At 43.8% G+C, this 21,962-nt stretch overlaps 1 protein-coding gene across 2 annotated transcripts; it reads left to right on the top strand.

Annotated features, from left to right (window-relative positions):
• Positions 1 to 2,386: 2,386 nt before the first annotated feature.
• Positions 2,387 to 21,850, top strand: dgkd (diacylglycerol kinase delta). Of its 2 annotated transcripts, XM_076168513.1 has the most exons (31): positions 2,387 to 2,525; positions 5,756 to 5,866; positions 6,001 to 6,081; positions 9,998 to 10,102; positions 10,211 to 10,343; positions 10,464 to 10,570; positions 10,685 to 10,810; positions 10,947 to 11,049; positions 11,138 to 11,300; positions 11,413 to 11,521; positions 11,815 to 11,954; positions 12,133 to 12,217; positions 12,514 to 12,608; positions 12,710 to 12,809; positions 12,935 to 13,250; positions 13,485 to 13,646; positions 13,879 to 14,007; positions 14,189 to 14,285; positions 14,393 to 14,503; positions 14,878 to 14,974; positions 15,132 to 15,239; positions 15,392 to 15,505; positions 15,592 to 15,726; positions 15,857 to 16,029; positions 16,299 to 16,410; positions 16,562 to 16,654; positions 16,864 to 16,983; positions 17,065 to 17,182; positions 17,778 to 17,908; positions 18,201 to 18,300; positions 18,500 to 21,850. In XM_076168513.1, exons 1-30 carry the CDS (start codon positions 2,388 to 2,390, stop codon positions 18,288 to 18,290), a joined length of 3,702 nt encoding a protein of 1,233 aa, XP_076024628.1. In that variant the 5' UTR covers position 2,387; the 3' UTR covers positions 18,291 to 18,300; positions 18,500 to 21,850. The 2 variants fall into 2 exon arrangements, with proteins under 2 accessions (XP_076024628.1, XP_076024696.1); XM_076168581.1 differs by lacking the exons at positions 2,387 to 2,525; positions 5,756 to 5,866; positions 6,001 to 6,081 and adding an exon at positions 7,362 to 7,634.
• Positions 21,851 to 21,962: the final 112 nt, after the last annotated feature.

The following is a 21,962-nucleotide window of genomic DNA, read 5'->3' as shown; positions in this document are numbered from 1 at the left end:
TGTGTTTTCTCTTTAATGCATTATGTGACCTCATTACAATATTACAAAGGTGTCCTATCACATATGGATACACTCTCTCACGCACATACACACACACACACACACACGCACGTGTACCACATAGTTGTGAGGACATTGTATTGACTTCCATTAATTCCCTGCAGGCTTACCGCAACCATAACCTCTGTCTAACCCCAGCCTGTGTCTTAACTTTGACCTTATCGTGATTCAAACATAATTTTTTATAGATTTTAGATTTTTATTTTTATTTAGATTTTAATGTAACAGAATAAGTTAACTTTATTTTACACTATATTCACACGGGGCATGATTCAGTTTTACCAGTAGTGAGCTTAAATGTTTGTCCAAACGGTGGTGCTACAGGGAATGTCACTAAAATAAAAAGGGTTCATCCTCTGGGTATCAGGATGTTAGGTTCACAAAATAATGTATGAGTTTTTAAAAGTAAGAATTCTTAGCTCACTAGTTTCACACATTTGGGGCCTTTTGAAGATTACTGTCTGATCATTTTGAAGGAAATCCAGAATTTGAGGGAAAAATGAAGAGAAAAATAAGGATAAAACAAAGAAGAAGCGTGTCTGATTCCCACTGAAAAGACACTGTGTCATGTTTATGGTGACCTAAATAGCACTTCACAAGCTGCCCTGATAATGTGCAGCAATGTAATTGTAATCCCTCTCTGTGTGGGTGATCCAGTTTGGCTGATTGAAGGCTGTTATTGGATCCAGCAGGGGGAAATAGTCCATAGGGGGACATTATTAGTGTAGCGTCCTGGGAATTAGGATGCAGCAACTCATTTAGGTCATCTGGCTCGCTCTTGCCTGTTGTGGTCTCATCGGACACCTGAGCACAATGATACGCCCAAGTCTGGAATCACTGCTGAGCCCCTATTAAATACACACTACCTCACCAAAGGCTCTCCTGAATCGGCAAATTCTCCCATAACTCTGCTAACTTAACTTCATCTTAAAATTCCTAAATGTCTTGGACCTGTTTGGAGATTTATTTTACAAATAGAGAATTTCCTGGTGTGACATTAACTACAAAAACATCCCAGAACTTCGCCGGAAGTGAGGAACAATTTTCTGTAAACCACCTGTAAGCAGCAAACATGATTTCAGTTCATGTTTAAGGCCTTAATAGGGGGAATGTTATTGGCTTAGTGCAGAATTGAACCTGAACCAGACTGTGATTGTTCTCTTACACTCGCCATTTTAATCCTGCATCCTTGGATCTTCATCCCTGAACCAGCACAACAAAAAAGTTGACTTGGGTGCCAAGAAGTCACTATTGCTTTGTACTTTACTTTCTTACATAAAGTAAAGCTTATATTATACAAAACAATTGAAATGCATTTAAGTGTATATAGAAAATAATGGACTTCACCACCACCAATTAACAGCTTTTATATGAGAAATTCAACTAAACTTGATCATGGAAAGTGAAAGGGTGATTACGCAAAACACAATGCCACATGTTCCTCTAGTGGGAGGTGTGTGTGGGGCGTTGGGTCATTCCAAGCGTGTGTCTTGTTTTCACTGACTCCCTGCTCCCACAAAACATGAATTGATGCTGAAACTGAATCCCAGCAAACAAAAAGCGAAATGAATGCATACACCCTTCTTTTGACCCTGTTTCTGAACACACACACACACACACACACACACACACACGCACACACGCACACACGCACACACTAATCCCAACAATTTAAATCAACTCCTCCATCTGCTACAATGACATAACCCTGTATAGTTTAAAGTCATGATTCTAATTTTACTTTTCATCAAATTACTTTTTTATTTGCCAAATAGCTTCACTGTAAAAAAAATATTGATGTGCCAGAATGACAAAAATGTTTTTTCATGAAAGGAATTTAACAAATCTTAAAAAAAATGTTCATTTGTAACAATTCCTAGAAAACCATAGAAGATCAAAGACAGTCCCTCAAAACTGTGAAGAGAATTTTGACTTATTCCATCAAAAAACAATCTAGAAAAAAATTGATTGCTCGATTCTTCAAAATTGAATTGATTGACACAACAAAATGATCTGAATGTCTACCTCTCCATGTCCGTAGTGAAAGACTTTTGTAGATTTTAAGGCAAATGAAAGGTGAAAACCCCCAAATATGACTTCACACTTCAGAATGTAATATAACAACAATTCAGAGGCATTGTTTTGTTTACTTGTTGCTTGCAGGTATCTATACTTCCATGTTGTAAAAGCTAGTTTCTTGTAACGCCTTCTCTTAACCACTAGAGGTCAGTAAGCCCCCCTTCTTTCCCCTTCCACAGTGTGTTGTCTCGTCTCCGCCGCTAGGGGTCGCTCCCTCCTACGGTCCTTCACAGGGGTCTAATGGCAGGATGGCGGAGGCAGGGGGACCGGAGTCCGCCGCGGCCCGGTGCCTGGACGAGTCATCGGACAGCGAACCGGAGCAGGAGCCCGGCAGCCCACAGAAACTCATCCGGAAAGTGTCCACGTCCGGGCAGATCCGCAGCAAGGTAGAGAAGCGTTAAATCCCGGCGTTTTTTTCTCGCAGATGGATCTGTGTGTAGCGGCTGTTTCCATCCAGCGGGGGTTGGGCCACACAGATCCCCGAGATGGCACCGCTCTGTGGGAGGGAACGGTACACCGAACTCCATAGGAAAATCCCACAATTTAAAAATTCAAAACACCCGCACTAAACAAATGATAGGCATGGTACAACTTCGTCTAAGTTGTTTTCCGAGTAATAAGTAACCGCTTTCCAATACGACATACGCCAACATAAACTTCACCTTTTACAACTGGCTTTCTCGTCCTTTACAACCTTACAAGCGATGTAAAACAGTCAGAGAAATAAACAGACGCACTCCTTAGTGGATTTGGATTTTACCGATCTGAAGAGTTGGTGCAAACGAACGCTAAGTTATGCAATTTTTGGCTTGAAATTACATATATTAACTCATTAGGGATGTTGTGTTTAAATGTCGAATATTTCAAAAGGAGTTTCTGCATATGACAGAACTTCATGTTTGGGATGAGGGCCACAACATCCTAACAAAAAAGTAAGTTAGAGTTATAGACCTACTTTGCATCAAATTATAATGCTGCGGTAACAATTATGTCCGATAAAAATGTTTTTCTTTGCAGCCACATAAACCGGTAGTTGCAGGCTAGTCCAACTATGCTAACGATTGGAAGTCGAAGGGTCTCAGGCCGCAGTGGAAAGCCCCGCTGTTTCCCACTGCGGCCAACCCCGTGAGAGCGGACTGGACAACGGCGTGACGGTTTTGTTTAGGCCGGAGGGACAGACCAAAGAGACTGCGGACTTTATCTTCTTGTTAGCATTGCAATCCGCGTTATTAGACATAACGGTCTTCTAGGTCAAGTTGTACTGTCTCTGTAGTTTTAATTTTGCTTAATTTATACAGTAACAGAAACATAAATGTCACTCATCTGTAGCGTTCGCCCCAAAACCCATCTCAGCTTCATTGTATTTTATTTTATTTAGTCTTGTAGTAAGTCTTTCATGTTTTGAACGTAACGAGTATGCTACCTTTAAGTACAAATTAAAAGCATTTAAAATCAGAGTAAACTGGCTTTTTAAAGCATAATAATAAAAATTATAATAATAGTAGTTACATTACCCAAGAAAAAAATGTAATAATAATAATTTCATTTATTTTGGGTCTATTCTGAAACATTTGCCCACTGAAATGGGCAAAAATGCTGAGTGAAAACTCTGACAATACTGTAATGTCCCCTTTTATTACAACAAGCACAATGTGCCTAAAATATTGTGGATCTTCTGAAGTCCTGTTAGCTTTGTAAGGTTTATTTTGTGGTGCAACCGGATATGTAACCAGGTTCAATAACTTTAGCCTCTCCTGGTGTGTTTTCTTAGTGATTGTCGTATTTCTGACGTTCCCTGAAGGCAACGTGAGACAGTGTTGGACATTGACGTGGATGTTTGAGTCACAGGAAGCTGCTTTGGCTGAACGCCACCGTGTCTATTTAAAGATCATTCACTGCGTTCAGACTGCTGCCGAGCTTTTCACAGGAAGACACCAACGTGAAGAATGAGTCTCATGGGAATTTAGGACATATTTATTATTGAGATGAACTAGGACAAAGGTCACTGTCAAGGGTCTGTGGGTTCACTATATTTATGTAATATTGAAATTATAAGTCTAACTGTTGTGTGAGACTTAAGGTACAATCAAAATTTTTTGTATTAGTTTTTGACCAATTACATTATGGGGCAGAGTTTAAAGTTTAATTTCTGAGTACAGTCTGACTGATATACATGCAAACAGATATCATTGAATAGTTTAAAACCTTAATTTGAGGGACTTTTAACAATAATCTTTGCAGTATGTTTATGTAAAACGTATTGCTGCACTGCATCAGTGTAGTTCAAATCTAAATAGCATAAAAGCTGTGATTTCTTTAGATAGTGTGATACTGCATAGATTTGTGCGGCCTGTTGAGGTGCCTTCAATGTGCTGAGGTAAATACGGTATTCCCAAAGCTTGAGAGCCAGTCCGTTTCTCCAATATGCTGAGTTTGTTGCTGGATCGATTTTTCTGGACCTGTTTCTATTTGTATTTTACAAAGTGCTGTGGCTCTGTCACATAGCAATCACAAAAAGTGACTTCATCCACTTTTTCCAGTCCAAAATGTGACCTGTTCCTGCTCATGGCCCTCTGTGTTTGTTGGCTCTAAAGTCTTGTTTGACTTGTCTTATCTCTGGAGATTTTGCAGGATTTCTGGTTTTGAGAGCCTGGAATCTGGTTCGATTGTAAGTGGAATCTGTAAGTGTGTGGTTTGTTCTCCAGACTCAACACGAAGCACTATGTGCAATGTGTCATTATGTGTCGTTATGTTTCGGGTGTCTCACATTTTGTGAACCAGGATTGAAGATTATCTTGCCAGATCATGGCTTCATTGCTATTTTGCATATCTTCCTCTACTGGGACATTTTTGTTTTCTTTGCGGTTTCCTGTTTCCCCACCTATTGTCCTGTCACACCTGCTCCATCAAGCAGAAGGGATCTCGCCTTGAATTGTTTGTCGGTTTCTTCCACTTACATGTTGTTTTGAAGAGTTTTTCCTGTTCTTCTTACAGACGTTGGTGAGGTTAAGAACCCTTATGTAGACCTGTAAAGCTCTCAGACATTGGTGGTAAATCTTAAAAAATCCTGGTAACTACAGATTGAGCTTTTGTTTTGACGGTTTAGTTTATCAGTGAAACCAGCTCTGCTCTCCATGCAGTCATTCAGGGTTTAAGTGGGATTAGATGTGCTGTGGGTTGGTAAATGGCTGCTGTTGTGAACTTCATCACAAGACTATTACAGACTGAAGCCTTCAGCGCTTTCCATGAAACGGCTTGTTTCTTTAAAATGACTGTAGAATTAAGCGTGTTTGCGTCACTCTCACCTGATAGTATAAGTGTGTATCTGAAGCTGGGATTTAGCCTGGAAGGAGACGTCATGGCTCCTCACTTGAATGTTAATCTATCAGAATCTAAATCATAGTTTAGTCCTGCTAGATGCTATGATTAAGATTTCTCAAAAGTTATGGCTGAGATCCCCATGACAGTTTCAAGTTCTCCAGAGGATGAATTTCCAGAGGGACAGTTTTTCCTCGCCACCTGAAATGAAATACTTATGAAACATAGGAATTAAATATATATGTTTTCATAAGTTAAAAAAGATAAGAAATGAAAGGTGTTTGCATGTGTTTTCTAGACTGTTCTGAAGGAAGGGAAGTTGTTGAAACAGACCAACTCTTTCCAACGCTGGAAGAGACGCTACTTCAAACTTCGGGGGAGAACACTGTATTACGCTCAGACTGCCAAGGTAAGTTCCAAATCATTCGTTAACCTGATAGCTTCACCACAATAATCTTATTAATGTAAAATGCAGTTCACCTTTGTTTGGTCAGTAATCATATATATGAAAGATTCCTAATCTCTACTGTTCCCGTGTTCCAGTCGATAATCTTTGACGAGGTCGACTTGACTGACGCCAGCGTGGCCGAATCCAGCACCAAGAACGTCAACAACAGCTTCACGGTGAGTTTGTCCACCTCATTAAAGCTTCACGTCTTGAGGTTAGCTGCTGTTCAGCCATGTTGATTAATAGCTGCCGAAACATGCTGCTTTGATTAGATTTGTAATCAGAGTAGTACAAAGGTGAGTCGATTAATGCGCAGACAGATGTACCACATTTTCCATGACTGTTCGTCTTGTGCCACCCTCACAAACAGGGTCAGGACAGAACGTCCACATGACCATAGAAATATCAGAACCGTACAGTTTAGATTTCAGTGAAACTTTCCAAGTGCCTTGATGGTTCCCAGAGGAAGAACCATTTATAATAGTGATGACAGGGGACATCTCCTGGAGCACTACCGTCACAACCCAACGTCACATACTGAAGAGGAGGATATTTCTGATCCCCAGATGATGAAACATGTCATTTTGGCTGACCTCCCGCCCTCTGTGCTCAGTTCAAAACCTCCCTGTTGACTTAAGCTCATACAAGAAAAATTATGGTCGGAATTTAATGAAATTTGCACAGCAGATTCCAGAAAGATGAACTCCCCCTTGGATTTGAACGACCTTTCGTCTGAGCCTGTCCTCATTTTTAGAAACACTAGTGATAATGATAATAATCCCTGCAACGCTTCTTCTAACTCTATCAGCTGTTTGTTTTGAATTTTTTGACCAAACCATTAGATCCATTTTGATGGTTGTGTTCTATTGTGTCCATGAAACACAGCAGTATAGTCGCTCAGGTACACTCAGGAAATCTGACATCGTTTTTTTTTTGCATTTTGCTCACTCTGAAATGTTCATGGCGTCTGTGAGACAGCAGCTCTTGGCTTTGATGTGTATTTATAGTGTCTTCGGGCTGTTGAAACAGCAGGGTGGAGCTCTGCGTGTGTGTGCGCCAATGTTTCAACCCGTGACTTACAGCTGTGTGTGTTAACAGAGTGCAAACTGTACTTAAAGTCTTAACATGAGACAGAGCATGAATGTATTTAAGCGGTGTGAGTGTTTGTGTGTGTGTGTATGTGTCTATCTGTGTGTGTTTGTGCCAAAGCACATTGCCATTATTCATTTTGTCTGTGTCATACTGCATACAAACTTATATACACACACAAAGATTCGTATTCATTGCTCATTGTGTGTGTCTAAATGTGTCTCCGTCTTTATGGATGTGCTGTATCCCCTTCCCAGTTGGGGGTCGGCATGATGTCAGACAGGAAGTAGGCTTGAGTCATACGAGACGACGTAGGCGGGGTTTGTAGAGAGATAGTGAGAGAGAGTGAGAGAGAGAGAGAGGGAGAGAGAGGGAGAGAGCTGAATTCAGTGAGGCAGAGAGACGCAATGTTTGAATGGGGGACTCAAACCAGGACCCAAAGCGGGACGAGAAACAAGACTCGACCAGGATTTTAACAATCCGGATCAGGATTTTAATTTCAGAAGTTTATTTGCCTGTTTGAAGAAAATAACCCCCCGGTTCAGGCCACAGCGTGTTGATGTAGACGAGGGCTCGTATTGATGCGTCTGCAATGTTTCTTTAGCACTGTGAAGATCAGGAGGGAACCTTTGTAGAAAAGGTAAGACAGCTAAAAGCTTTAAACAGCTGTTCCCTCTCACGACTTTGATTATTGTCTTTTACTCAGTGACATCATTGATCTAATTGATGGACTGTGGTCCTGAGGGTGTCGAGCGATCTTGTGAGCTCCAGCAACATGGTCTCTTTTGCAGAGTAAATGTTACCATGTCTGTGTTTCCATCAATCGCAACTGTTACACTTTTTATTTACATTCACAAAGATGAATAGATCCACTGGACAAACAATATGCATAGAACGACCTCTATGTTCTTCTGTCACAAGGCATGTGTGTGTGTGAGTGTGTGTGTGTGCGTGTGCGTTTGTGTGTGTGTGTGTGTGTGTGCGCGCCAGTGTGCCATCATCACTACTTCTTCACTTCTGTTTTACAACCCACACATGATAACCCATCACCCATCCATGACCAATGCATTGCTCCACTTCCTCACACAAGATTTGGATCATCTTTGCTTTCATTGTGAAATGTATGTGGTTAAAATAGAGAATTATGCAGCATGGCAGAAAAGTGCAGTGTAATGTCGAATCTGCATTGAATTTGCAGAAAGCTGGAGGGACTGATAAGAGTTTTAACCCTTGCACCCCCATTTACCATATGAGACCCCAAACAGACCAAGGTGAACTGAAGGTGTAGAAGCCTCTGTTCCACACGCAACTGCCGTGTTCATGGTTGAACCAGGCTGAAGCCAACAGACAGGGAGCCATGTGATGTAACGAAAGTTAATGGACGAAAGTTGTTCGACTGCAGAGAAGTTCTAGTGACTTAACGTGTTGAAAAACAGCTGAACAGAGAGGAGGGAAATGAGGGAGGACGAAGAGGAGGAGGAAAAAAGGGGGGAAGAGAGGGAGACCTCCTGGAATGAAGCCAAAAGAAATGTCAGGAATGACGCAGGAATAAGAGGAAACAGTGAGAGTTCTGTTTGACGTGTGTGTGTGCGCGAGTGTGACATCTTTGTGTTCTGTGTGTCAGGAATGATGACAATGTGTGATATAATGGTGGTTGTGTTGTAGAGATGCTTAAAGAGCTCATATGGTGCTTTTTGTTATGCTCCCTCATTATTCATAGTGTGGTATTGTAGGGAGTTATAGTTGAACATTGTCAAAGTGTCAAAATGTGAGGTTGACGCCTGTAGAAATGTATCCAGTGATACAAACCTTTAGGCTGAGCTGCTCTTCACAGACATGTAATGCATTACTTTAGTCGACTGCAAACTTGGTTTGACACACACACACACACACACACACACACACACACACACACACACACACACACACACACACACACACACACACACACACACACACACACACACACACACACACACACACACACACACACACACACACACACACCACGTACCAACCTAGTAAGCCAAAGTTTGGACAGCATGTGTGTTTCATTGCTGTCAAATCTGTCAAGGAAATGAAGTTAAACTGCTGATTTGACTTTGACAACTAAAGGTAAAGCAGGTATAACATCTCGACAAGTACAGGGTTAATTTGGATTTCAGATTGGTTGCGTGTGTGTCACATGTTTCAGGAGGTGGATCCTTCTTAGGAAATTTGCCTCTTCAAATATTTGCTCATTATTTCCACTTGAGTGTGTCCTGATCAGCAGACATTCACACGTCCCGGGCAGAAGTGACATCATCTGAGGCCAAACCTGATCCAGCTAACGGCTCAGGAATGACCTGGCCGTTGGTTTGAATGATCACTTAATGATCAAATCACTGCTTTATCCTGGTGCAGTTCTGATGACTACTAATGACAACATCTGGAGTGTGTGTTTGTAGCAAAACTACTTATTTGCCTTCACCACGTCCGTGTTGAGAGGAAGTACGTCAGGCAGCGTTTTGTGATAACAATCACACGTGAGTTTCCCAGAGAGGGAGAGAATTTTAAAGGTCAAATATTAGTGTTTTAAATTGTGTGTGTGTGTTACTCCCAATACACAGTGAAGGGTCCTTGTGTGTGTTTGCGAAAGCATGTGTCTATTTCTGTCGTTGTGGGAACAGAGGGTTCATTGTGGAGCAGCTGGACAGGAAGTGGAAGTCGACGCGTGTTTCCCTGCAAATTAGAACAGTGAATAGACACACACACACGCGCGCGCACCGACGCTGTTCACACATCTCACGCCAAAGTTGTGACGCAGTCACACTCAGTAGTTCCCGTTTGCCCCCCGCACAATGCATGCATACTCCTGTTTTGTTTGTGTGTGTGTTGTACCCAGTATGTTTCCTCTCACACTTTCCTAGCTGCTCCAGGGATTTACGCCAACAGCCTTCCATTTAATCATCTGGTCTGTCTCTATGTCTCTTTCTGTCTGTCTCTCTGTCTGTCCCTCTGCAGGTCATCACTCCCTGCAGACGTTTGATTCTGTGCGCGGACAACAGGAAGGAGATGGAGGAGTGGATGGCGGCACTGCGCAGTGTTCAGAACCGTCAAAACTATGAGGTCTGCCTCTCTGCTTGTCCGCCTGCCTGTCTGCCTGCCGCTCTGTCTATCTGTCTCTCCGTGCTCACTGTAGCAGCAGTAATAACAGTGTCTGTCTTTGTCTCCCAGTCCACCCAGTACAGCATGGACCATTTCAGTGGGATGCACAACTGGTACGCCTGCTCTCACGCCAGACCCACATACTGCAACGTGTGCAGAGAGGCTCTGTCTGGAGTCACATCACACGGCCTGTCCTGTGAAGGTACACACACACACACACACACACACACACACACACACACACACACACACACCTCTTGAGGTTTAAAGGGTTTGGTTGTGTGTGTTCTTATCAACACCATTTTTCATTTGTGTGTCCTAGTGTGTAAGTTTAAGGCCCATAAGCGCTGTGCGGTCAGGGCCACCAACAACTGTAAATGGACCACGCTGGCCTCCATAGGGAAGGACATCATCGAGGACGAGGACGGAGTGAGTGGAGGACAGTCAGCTTTGTGAACTCTGTGTGATGTTATTTTTTCAGTCACTGTAAATGTCTCCTCCTCTCCTCTCCTCTCCTTTCCTCCTTTCTCCTCTCCTCCTCAGGTTTCGATGCCGCATCAGTGGTTAGAAGGGAATCTTCCGGTCTCGGCTAAATGCAGCGTCTGTGATAAGACTTGCGGTAGCGTCCTCCGCCTGCAGGACTGGAGGTGTCTCTGGTGTAAAGCTATGGTGAGAGAGTTCACTGTGCTGGTTTTACAGACTGCAGACACACTGTTTTTATTTCTTCAAAGTTAATTCATACTCTCCTTTATAGTCTTGTTGCGCTTGTTTTTTCCCCGCTCAATATTTCCCTGATGTCCTGCAGGTGCACTCAGGATGTAAGGACCAGCTGTCCTCTAAATGTCCCCTGGGACAGTGTAAGGTGTCGGTCATTCCTCCCACTGCACTCAACAGCATCGACTCAGACGGTGAGTTACACAAACGTACACGCGCACAGCAGACCGGCTGGATCTCAGTGTCCACTTTGTCTGAAAGCAAATGACTGATGCTTCTCAGGTTTCTGGAAGGCGTCGTGTCCCCCGTCGTGCACCAGCCCTCTGCTGGTGTTTGTCAACTCTAAAAGTGGAGATAATCAGGGTGTGAAGTTCCTGCGACGCTTCAAACAGCTGCTGAACCCCGCACAGGTGTTTGACCTGATGAATGGAGGACCACATTTAGGGTGAGGGACCAAAGTTTGAACGTGGACATGATTGTACTAAGTGATGCTTACAGCCCTGGGCGGCCGGGATTGATTGATAAGGAAGTTTTCTCTCTCTCTCACAAACACACAGTCTGCGGTTGTTCCAGAAGTTTGATACCTTCAGGATCCTGGTGTGCGGAGGAGACGGCAGTGTCGGCTGGGTTCTGTCTGAGATCGACACACTCACACTGCACAAACAGGTCTCTCTCTCTCTCTCTGCATCGCCCTCTGCTGCACTTTGACAGTAATTGCTGTTCAACACTACCAATACAATTATACTACACACTACATACTAACTGTACGATCGTGCTCTTCGGTTTTCTAGAAATCCTTGCTGCCACCATAATCAGAATGAAAGATTTCATCCTGTGCATTCATATCTGTGCACCCAACGCATAATTCACCTTCCAACTTAGTTAGTTAGTTAGTAAGTTATTTTCAGTGAATGCTTTTCTGTTGTTCTTGTGCTGATAAACATGTGTGTGTGTTTCAGTGTCAGCTCGGCGTGCTGCCGCTCGGCACCGGGAACGATCTGGCCCGAGTGCTGGGCTGGGGTTCAGCCTGCGACGACGACACCCAGCTGCCTCAGATCCTGGAGAAACTGGAGAGAGCCAGCACCAAGATGCTAGACAGGTAACGGGATGAACGACATGTAACAGGATAATAGACAGGAAATAGGAGGTCAGATGAGTAACAGGAGGTCAGATAGGCAAGTGAAAAGGTGATAGGCAGGCCATTACTGACAGTTAAACAGGATGTCCGCATGTCAGACGTGAGACAGGTAGTGAAATGTCTGTCTTTCCTGTTTTAGATGGAGTATTATGGTTTACGAGACAAAGTTTCCACGACAACACTCTGCCTCCACCGTCACAGAGGACTGCAGCGACGACTCAGAGGTAACAGGAAACGCATCACTTCCGACGAGTTTGTACGATGTGGTCTGACACACACACACACACACACACACACACACACACACACACACACACACTCTGACTTTGAATCTACATTATTGAAAGGGTCCAGTTGAGCTACATTCTGTCCACTAGGTGGCATTGCAACCAAATGTTGGACGGCATGAACTGTAGAGAATCCGTTACAGATTCATCAATGACAACTGGCTGCTAAAATTCATTCCAATGTCGTCAAACAGTCAAAATACGGACTGGTTTCTCTCTCTCTCTTGGTCCAGGTTCAGCAGATTCTGACCTATGAGGACTCAGTGGCGGCCCACCTCTCCAAGATCCTGACCTCAGACCAGCACTCTGTCGTTATCTCCTCTGCCAAGTACGTCCATCTGTCAGTGTGTGTAGGGTTGTTACTCTGTTGCTCTGTATGGTTTTGGTAGAAGGCCTAATGTGTGTGTGTGTGTGTGTGTGTGTTTTCAGGGTTCTGTGTGAGACTGTGAAGGACTTTGTGGCTCGAGTTGGAAAGGCTTATGAGAAGAACACTGAGAACTTGGAGGAGTCAGAGGCGATGGCCAAGAAGGTGACCGCAGTTTGATCCCAATAGATACAGATGTCCCTCATTAGCTTATTTTTATATATTTTTTATAATTCAAAACTTTACATATAATGTTGTTTTTCTCTGTGTTTTGTATTTGTTTGTTCCAGTGTGGAGTCCTGAAGGAGAAGCTGGACTCTCTGCTGAAAACTCTGAGCGAGGAAGCTCAAGCCTCCACCGTGCCCCCGCCCGCTCCACCCCCCACCATCGCCGAGGAGCAGGAGGAGGGCGAGGCCGTCCTCCCGCTGCTCCCTCCTCTTCCTCACGCTCCACCTAGCTCGGTCCCCTGCTCCCCACCCCGAACTGCCAGCTCCTCCTCTTCTTCGACGGCATCCTCTGCCATCTTCAAACCGCGGGAGCAGCTGATGCTGAGAGCCAACAGCCTGAAGAAAGCCATCAGACAGATCATAGAGCACACGGAGAAAGGTGAGAAGGGACGGGAAGGTCAGCAGGGAAAGTCAGCAGCTTAGGCCGGACCCGGGACAGAGCGGGTATCTGTCTTTAGATCTATATTTAAGTCTTTATGTTTTACATGATGATAACCAGATAAGAATGTTCTGACAATGGCAGTATTTATTTGACCCATACTGAACATATCTATTTATCTTTTCCTGTCCACTAAATCCTCCCCCCGTCTGTGTCTTTCTCTTTCCGTCTCAGCGGTGGACGAACAGAACGCTCAGACGCAGCAGCAGGGTTTCTCTTTAGGCCGATCGGAGGAGGAACCGGGGCTCGTGGAGGAGGACGAGGAAGACGAGGCAGAGGAAGATAAAGTGTCTCTTCAGTCGTCCTACAGCACCAAGAACCGCAACTCGCGCAGAGGTCAGAGGCAGCACCGATACTTTCACGTCTTACTGCAGCAATCATATGTGTGTTGTATTTGTTACGGTCAGCATTTATGATGGTAGTAGTTGAACTTCCAGTTGTGATCCAATACTGCTAACTGTGTCAACAACTGCATAAACTTCACAGATTATACAGGTGTACCTAATTTAGTGGTTATCTCCAACATACTGTGTTTACATTCCCTCTGTCTGTCTGTCTGTCTTTCCAGTGAGTAAGACGCCCTGTGAGAAGTTGATGAGTAAGGGCAGCCTGTCACTGGGCAGCTCTGCGTCTCTCTCTGTCCAGACAGGAAGTAGAGAGAACATGCCGATGCTCAACACCAAGATCCTTTTTCCTGGTAAGAAATGTCCTGAAATCTAACAAAAGCACATTTTAGGACCGTTCACTCTCAAGTCAACCTGTCTGTCTGTCTGTCTGTGTGTGTGTGTGTGTGTGTGTGTGTGTGTGTGTGTGTGTGTGTGTGTGTGTGTGTGTGTGTGTGTGTGTGTGTGTGTGTGTGTGTGTGTGTGTGTGTGTAGGTCTCAGAGGCGGTATCCCAGTGTCTTTGTCCACCAGCTCTGTCATCAGTCGGCTGCTGGTTAACGCTGACCCCTTCAGCTGTGACCCTGACAACATGTAAGTCTGTCTGTCTGACTTTTTAAAAAATCTAGAACTGAAACGCTTTAATTTCTGTAGTTTTGATCGTATTCCTTTATGCTTGTGTGTGTTTTGTCACGTGACAGGGACTGCTACACAGAGAAATGTGTCATGAATAATTACTTTGGCATCGGCTTGGACGCCAAAATCTCCCTGGACTTCAACAACAAGAGAGACGAGCATCCTGAGAAGTGCAGGTACAAGATCAAATTAAACGACAAAGGTGTTCCACATTCCTTTGAGAGCTCATCAGGTTCGGGTCGAGCAGGGAGAGGAGGAGAATAATTAATTTCTTAATTTGTGTGTAACGGTACCATCGGCTGGACTCCTAAATCATAACGTTATGATTGGAGAACAGCAGTTATCCAAAATAAAATGTTTGTTTCCTTCATTAGGGGTTAAATTGTAAATGTGCATCCATAATCTTCCTTTTCTTTAACTGACCCCATGACCTTTTCAAGTAAAATACATTTTTGAACACATTGTTGTGGTGAATTGTACCTCCTATAATCATCTCACATCAAAACACAACTGTGTCTGATAAATGTTTGAAAAGCGGTTTTCTGTTCAGGAGTCGCACTAAGAACATGATGTGGTATGGAGTCCTGGGAACCAAAGAGCTGCTGCACAGAACCTACAAGAACCTGGAGCAGAGAGTTCTGCTGGAGGTGAGACCAACACCAACCTGGAACACAGGAAGGTTTTGTACCAGAGCAGAATTTCAGTCCTATTTTAATCTATTCAATCCATGTTTTTGTCCTGTTTATTATCATCTATCACCCAATCAAATGTGACTTCACTTTGTGTGCGTGTGTGTGTGTTCAGTGTGATGGTCGCCCCATCCCCCTCCCCAGTCTGCAGGGCATCGCTGTGTTGAACATCCCAAGCTACGCAGGAGGAACCAACTTTTGGGGAGGAACCAAGGAGGACGATGTAAGAACCTGCCTGTCTTCCCTTCTGCCTGTCTGCCTGTCTGTCAGAGCTGCGCCTCGTGACGTGTTATTGTCTCGTCGGCTTAAATTTGACTCCAGCAGCATCAGGAGACGACATGAACTGATCCAGATTCTTCCTCTGTTTCCCTGCAGACCTTCACCGCACCGTCGTTCGATGATAAGATCCTGGAGGTGGTGGCTGTGTTTGGCAGCATGCAGATGGCCGTGTCCCGGGTCATTAACCTGCAGCACCACCGCATAGCTCAGGTCTGACTGCTTGCCCTTCTCTCTCTCTCTCTTTCTGTCTGACTGCCTCTCTTTCCAGCTCTCTTACTGTCTCTTCCCTGTCTCAGTGTCGGACAGTGAAGATCACCATACTTGGTGATGAGGGCGTTCCGGTGCAGGTGGACGGGGAGGCCTGGATCCAGCCTCCAGGCTACATTAAGATTATCCACAAAAATCGAACGCAGACCCTCACCCGTGACCGCGTGAGTACTTATTTATAACTTTGCTTATGTAGTTACCTTGTCTCCAAATGCCCCCATCTTAGTCAGAGTGGGATGCTTTACTGGAAGCTACGTGGCTCTTTGCTTTTTAAAGCTTTTGGTTGTCTTCCAGGCCTTTGAGAGCACTCTGAAGTCATGGGAGGATAAACAGAAGCTCGAGTTCCCGCGTGCTCCGCCCCCACAGCCTCCACAGCCCCCCCTCTCCTCACAGCCAGAGATCGTCTCAGAGGACGAGGCGACACTCATCAGTGACTTTGGACAAGCAGCAGGAACCCTCATCCACAGGTAGCCTGAAAGAGAACTGCTTGTCATTAGTATAAGTACCATTATTATTATTATAGCAAATTAAGAAATCACATTAGCACACCAAATCCAAGTATTTTGTCATTTTAGTTTCCAGTCAGACACAACTCACTTCTCCCTGCTTCTATCTGACCAAAGCAGTTTAGTAGTAACTTTGGATCAGTCATGCACCCTCAAAACACTCACAAGAGAGTATTTCATTCGTATTGTGTGTTTTGTGTTGTCATTTCTTCCGCTTTTTACCTTTTTAGTATTCGTGAGATCGCACAGTCTCACCACAGTATGGAGCAGGAACTGGCTCACGCTGTCAACGCCAGCTCCAAGGCCATGGACATCGTCTACGCAAACTCCAAGAGCTCTGAGGTACAAATGACATCCATGCTGTCCTCCACTGTCCAGTTTGTCCCATCTATTCTGTGTTTTCCTGCGCTGTAATCACACACTGAAGTAGCTGTCCATTCCGTCCGTTACACTGCAGGCCGTTTGTAATGTTGTCCTGTCTCTGTCTGTCCAGGCTCTGAGCTGCAGCGTGGTCGTCCAGATGGTCAGTAACGTCAAGGCTTTACACAGTGAGACTGAGCTGCTGCTGGCTGGGAAGATATCCATGGTAACCAACTGTCTCTATAAGATGGTGCATATACTGTATGTGCAGAAGTTTTAGCTGAAGTATCTTTCGCAGCTAAGGATAGTTCAGTCAGAATTTGTTTCGGATTAACCCACTAATCATTTCATTTATAAGATTCTCAGTGTGATCCCGTTCCTGGTCCTGGTCTTATTCCTGCTTGTGATGGCTGTTGTGCGTCTTTTTCTCTGCAGCAGTTGGATCCTCCCCAGCAGGAGCAGCTGAAAGGAGCTCTGAGTTCTGTGGCTCAGCTGCTCCGCCGCCTGGCCGACGTTCCCTGGTTGTGTCCCGTCATCGACCCCTCAGACCACGAGGTAAGACACTGCTGCCTCCCATCAGTAATACCTGCAATGTACACCTGCCTTTCTGTCTTACCTGTCCGTCTCTGTCTTCAGGGTCGTCTGACAGATTTCTCGAAGCGAAGTCGAAGTGCCAAATTCCGCCTCGTCCCCAAGTTCAAGAAAGACAAGAACAACAAAAACAAGGAGACCTGTGCCACTCTCTCACTACCTGGTAAGGTCTCTTGCTCTCCCTTTCTCCTGCTCTCTCTCTCTCTCTGCCACCACCACTCTTTTTCTTTCTGTCTCACACCTTTTTCACCCCAATTGACACTTCTGTCCCACTGTGGGCTCAGATTATGGGGTTGTATTTGATTGGTTTGATCACACTGTTGTGGTGTAATCAGGTCCATGATCTTTGATAGCGCCACAATCTTGCACATGTCACCTGAGCGAACTGCTCGCTGTCATTGGTCATTGTCATCGCTCTCCGATTGGCTTATCATCTTTAAGGTCCCTTTGTGAACCGGCAGGTGGCGCCATGTCTGATTGTGGTGTCTTGTTTTTTTCTGCCCTGGGCAAAAAGAATACATATATATCCATGTTAAAACATGATTTTAATCGTTTAAGTAAGTGCAACATATAATGATTGATCATTGGTAAAACAATACAAACACAAGGCTGATTGGCCATAGAAGAAAAGTAACAGTATTCTTTTTATTGTTAGTAGAAGTAGAAGTAAGTTATTTATTTTTTGCCTTGGGGTCACGTGTGGTGTTTCTGTGCTCGGGTGTTTCCTGTCTGTCTGAACCACTTCCTGTTGGTCTCAGTTCACCAGTGGGGGACGGAGGAGGTGGGGGCGTGGCTGGACTTTCTGTGTCTCACTGAATATAAGGACATCTTTAGCAGACACGATGTCCGCGGAGCCGAACTCATTCACCTGGAGAGGAGGGACCTGAAGGTACTGCTGGCTAGCTTAGTTTAGCTTAGCTTAGTTTACCTGACCTTACTGCTAATAGGTAATGATCAGCACTTATCAGGGCTGTTTGGGCTGTGAGCTGAGAGATGTATGGATGAATTGATAAATGTTTGGATAGAATATGGATGAATGAAGGTTTAGTGAGTAGCTTTTCTAATTCAACATCAGCACTTAATGTTTTTTTGTGTGCGTGTGTGTGTGTGTGTGTGTGTGTGTGTGTGTGCGTGTGTCTGTTTCTGTTTCTGTTTCTGTGACTGTGTGTGTGTTTTGTTAGGACCTGGGTGTGACGAAGGTGGGGCACATGAAGCGTATCCTGCAGGGCATCAGAGAGCTGAACAGGAACAGCAGTGCCAGCGAGGCCTAGCCAACAAAAGGTAACGCATCACTATGAGGCTGTGCTGCTAACGCCTTACTTAAAGTCTCAGGTTTGTCCTGTTGGTGGCGCTGCATGAAGAATCAAAGTCATGAGGTTTCATCATCTGGGCACCATGAACGTTAGTTAGTGTGGCTAAACAAAAAAACAACACACGTAGAGCTATCACTAAACAGTCTGACTCTTTGTTGTTCTCATAGCGACGGCTGCCTGCTCTCCTCCTACCTCTGCTACTGTCGACAACCTCAACCACCTGACCTGACCTCTGACCTCACGACCCGGGTCCAACGCCGATGCATTCCTCAGCTCTGACCAATGGCCCTGATAGATGAAGGGCTTCACATGACACCGTTTCAAAACTATGGGCTCTGTGCAGCAGTTTGTTTGGATTCGGGTTTGTTTCATGCGTGATGTCTTCAAACATCACAGCGGCACAACAGGGAGAAGAAAAACCACGTGGGTCAGGAATCAAACTCACAACCTGACTGCCGAGTGCAGCTTATCCACCAGTGCCTTGTCATTCCTCCCACTGCCCAATCAGCATTCAGGAGGCGGATGATACAGAGCCAAACTTATCTACCAAAACCAACCAGTGGAAAGGGCTTCAGACTGGACAACAGCCATATACAGTCAGTGAAGGAATCACCATGGATACCGACTGTGGTGCCATCGTGGCTGCCAGTCACAGGAGGATCTACCTGTCCGTATCACCTGCAGTATTTTCTGTACACTGTAAAGAAATCTCCAAGGCCCAGTTGCTTTACCTAGGTTCGAACTGGTGTCATGACGATCACGTGGACCCTTTACAACCAATCCTGCTTTTATTACTGCTGACCGTTTTACAAAGCACAATCTCAGTGTTTCCCAGTTTAAAGCTTACAGGCTTTCCTTTAACTATTCATTAGGAAATCAATAGGAACATTGATTGTAGCAAACATCTAAAAGGCTAAAAGATGGAGATATTTTCATAGTTTTGTTGTTCCAAATAAAATCTCATCTAATACCTCTCCTGATTATCACTGATAGATGTAACTTAGTAACTTAAAGTTGATTGTTTCATCAGTCAGCTGACCAATCAGAACCTCCACTGGTACCTGAAGGAACCAAAGTTTTGCTTCATGCTGCAGCAGAACCCTTTACATTTTCAGATGTGTGCGTTTTTGTTTTTAGAGAAACTTTATAGAAATTTCTGTTTTTATTTTTGCATCTCCAGCCAGACTTCTATGAGGAGAGACGCCAAAATGGATGCGACATAAGAACACTGTGACATCATAAAAAACAAAGGAGCATAGGATGTCTGAGCTCGAGTGTCTGCCCACTTCCTGCATCAAACAGGAAGTGGGCTAGCATGCACCAATAGTTTTCCCCTTTCTGCTGACTGGATCAAGAAAGGAAAACAGGACATTTTAATGGACTAAGAGTTTTGTACTGATATACATATTTATTTCTTTACTGACTTGGAGTTGATGTGTAGTTTCCAGAGTTCACTTTGTATCTTTGAAAATGGTTAAAGTGCAGAGGGGGAGACGCTGACGCACCAATCATTACAGCTAAGGCTTTGCAGCGACAATCGGATCATTTGATGCCAATGACCCAACTGTTAACAACAGTCTGTCCCCAGCTGTCTGTCCCTAGCAGTCTGTCCCCACCGGTCGGGGTCCCCAGCATTGCTTGTTGCTCTGAAAAATCCAGAAGATTTTCTGATGTTTTCAGCGACGTTAAATGTCAGTTCTGTGCACATGGTTTGTCCAGGAGAAAAACGTGTTTTATGATCCAATGTCAAAATGTCGTAAGCTTCCTATGTCACATTCGGATGTCAGGATTTTGTCATTTGTGAAATTGTTCCGTGATAACATAACAGTTGTGGGTCCAGCAGTGTTTTTGGGACCAAACAAACTGTTAATTTATTGTAGACTCAAGGGGAGATAAAGTCCACGCTTGGCTTCCTGAATTAGAGATGCTCATTGTTGCTGGAGACTTGACAATGAAGAAAAACTTCATCCCTCTGTGCCTGTTTGTGAGATTTCTATTGATATTGACAAAATGCTTGGGTCTGAGTTTGCGATTTTCCTCTCTCAAACCGTTTTGTATGCTAAATGGTTTAATCGAATTTTTGTGATTAATGATTCCCTTTTTACACCAAAACAAACTCACATTTATATGACAGGAAGGAGTTAGAGAAGAATTGTGATGTGACAATGCAGTGTTTATAGGAAACATTATGTTATATAGCTCGATTAATGTATTATAATGATCCACAATAGTTTGCTCCTCTGAAATGTTTAGAAACAAAGTACTGTAAAAACGATCCTTTAGCAATGAGCATCTCTGCTATTATCACAAACAGTAAGCTAATGAATGGATTTTGTTCGCCTGCCGGTCAAAACCAAACCTCAACCAGTCCTAAAATGAACGAGGCCTTAAATCTCCCTCCGATCACATGTCAGCCAGTCGCTCCTCTACACTCTCTGAACTTTAACCCTTTAACTTTAGCTTCATGTTTGTATGAAACAGATGCTGCCTACCCACTTTTTTAAACTCAAACCAATAGATCAGTGTTTTTTAACAGGCATTTTAATTTCAAGAAACCAGTTTGTGGTACGTGTGTGTGTGCCTTTGTGTGTCAAACCGTTCATATCATTTCTGTTGAACATGTTTACTGTTTAGCGGTGAGTAGCTCTGACATGTTGCCCCTTCACGTTTTATGAGCAACACAAGTTTCAATTGTTTTCTAAGCATTTATTTTAGTTACATTTTGTGTTAATATTTGGCCATAACTTTCACAACCATCAAACAGCTTGGTGGAGTCAGTGGAACTCGCAAAAAGCTAAATGTATCTGTCTTTATGACGTTTGTGAGCATGTTGACATGTCACCAAAAAGAGAAATAAAACTGACAGGATAGGAAGAGTCAAACATACTATTAACTATAAAAGATACATTTTTAGAACACTGAGGAAACTAACAACTCTGTGCTAAAATGTTACTCACAGGCTAATGTTTTAGCTAGCTGCCTGTACTAGCAGGGAGGTCCCGTTAGCTTTTTGTGACTTCAGTCTTATCCCATTTGAACTATAAAGCCGTAGTTTGTGGTTGTAAAGCAGCTAATATTTTGTGGTAAGTGCTTTAGTGTCTTTTGCTAATATTTTAAAACATTTGAGGTCAAACATTTGTACAGTCCAATTTTTCCCCCCCGAAAATGTTAACTAATATCTTTGGTTGCACATAGATCTCATGAGCATTTTGTGAATAATGTGTCAATTTTAATACTCGTACAGTTGAAGGCGCTGATATTGAACATAAATATAACTGTCAGCTTGCTAACATTTGTAAGCAAGCATAGGAAAGTGTTATTTAGCATCCCTGTGATGGCGTCTTTCATTCTGCCATATTGTTACTTGTATTGGTGAGTGAGAACACGGACACACAGTGGTGAATACCTTGCTCAAGGGCCATTTGAGTGTCATTTTCATACTCAGCTGTTATACCCAAATGTAAAAAATGATTTTAAACGTGTCATTCTGTGTCTACATACAGACATTGTCCTCTCTCTCCATGCATCCCTGTGTATTTATTGGATAATTTATGCATTAGAACTGAAGATACTGTACGCTGTCATACCTCTCTTTGTACATACGCCCCCTGCTGGGCTGTAAATAGGTTC

This window comes from Genypterus blacodes, unplaced genomic scaffold (genome assembly GCF_046128005.1).
Source record: "Genypterus blacodes isolate CSIRO-AG114 ecotype Tasmania unplaced genomic scaffold, CSIRO-AGI_Gbla_v1 ptg000003l_1, whole genome shotgun sequence".
Taxonomy (NCBI): domain Eukaryota; kingdom Metazoa; phylum Chordata; class Actinopteri; order Ophidiiformes; family Ophidiidae; genus Genypterus; species Genypterus blacodes.
Note: the sequence above shows the minus strand (reverse complement) of the source record. Positions and strands in the feature narration are given on the sequence as shown.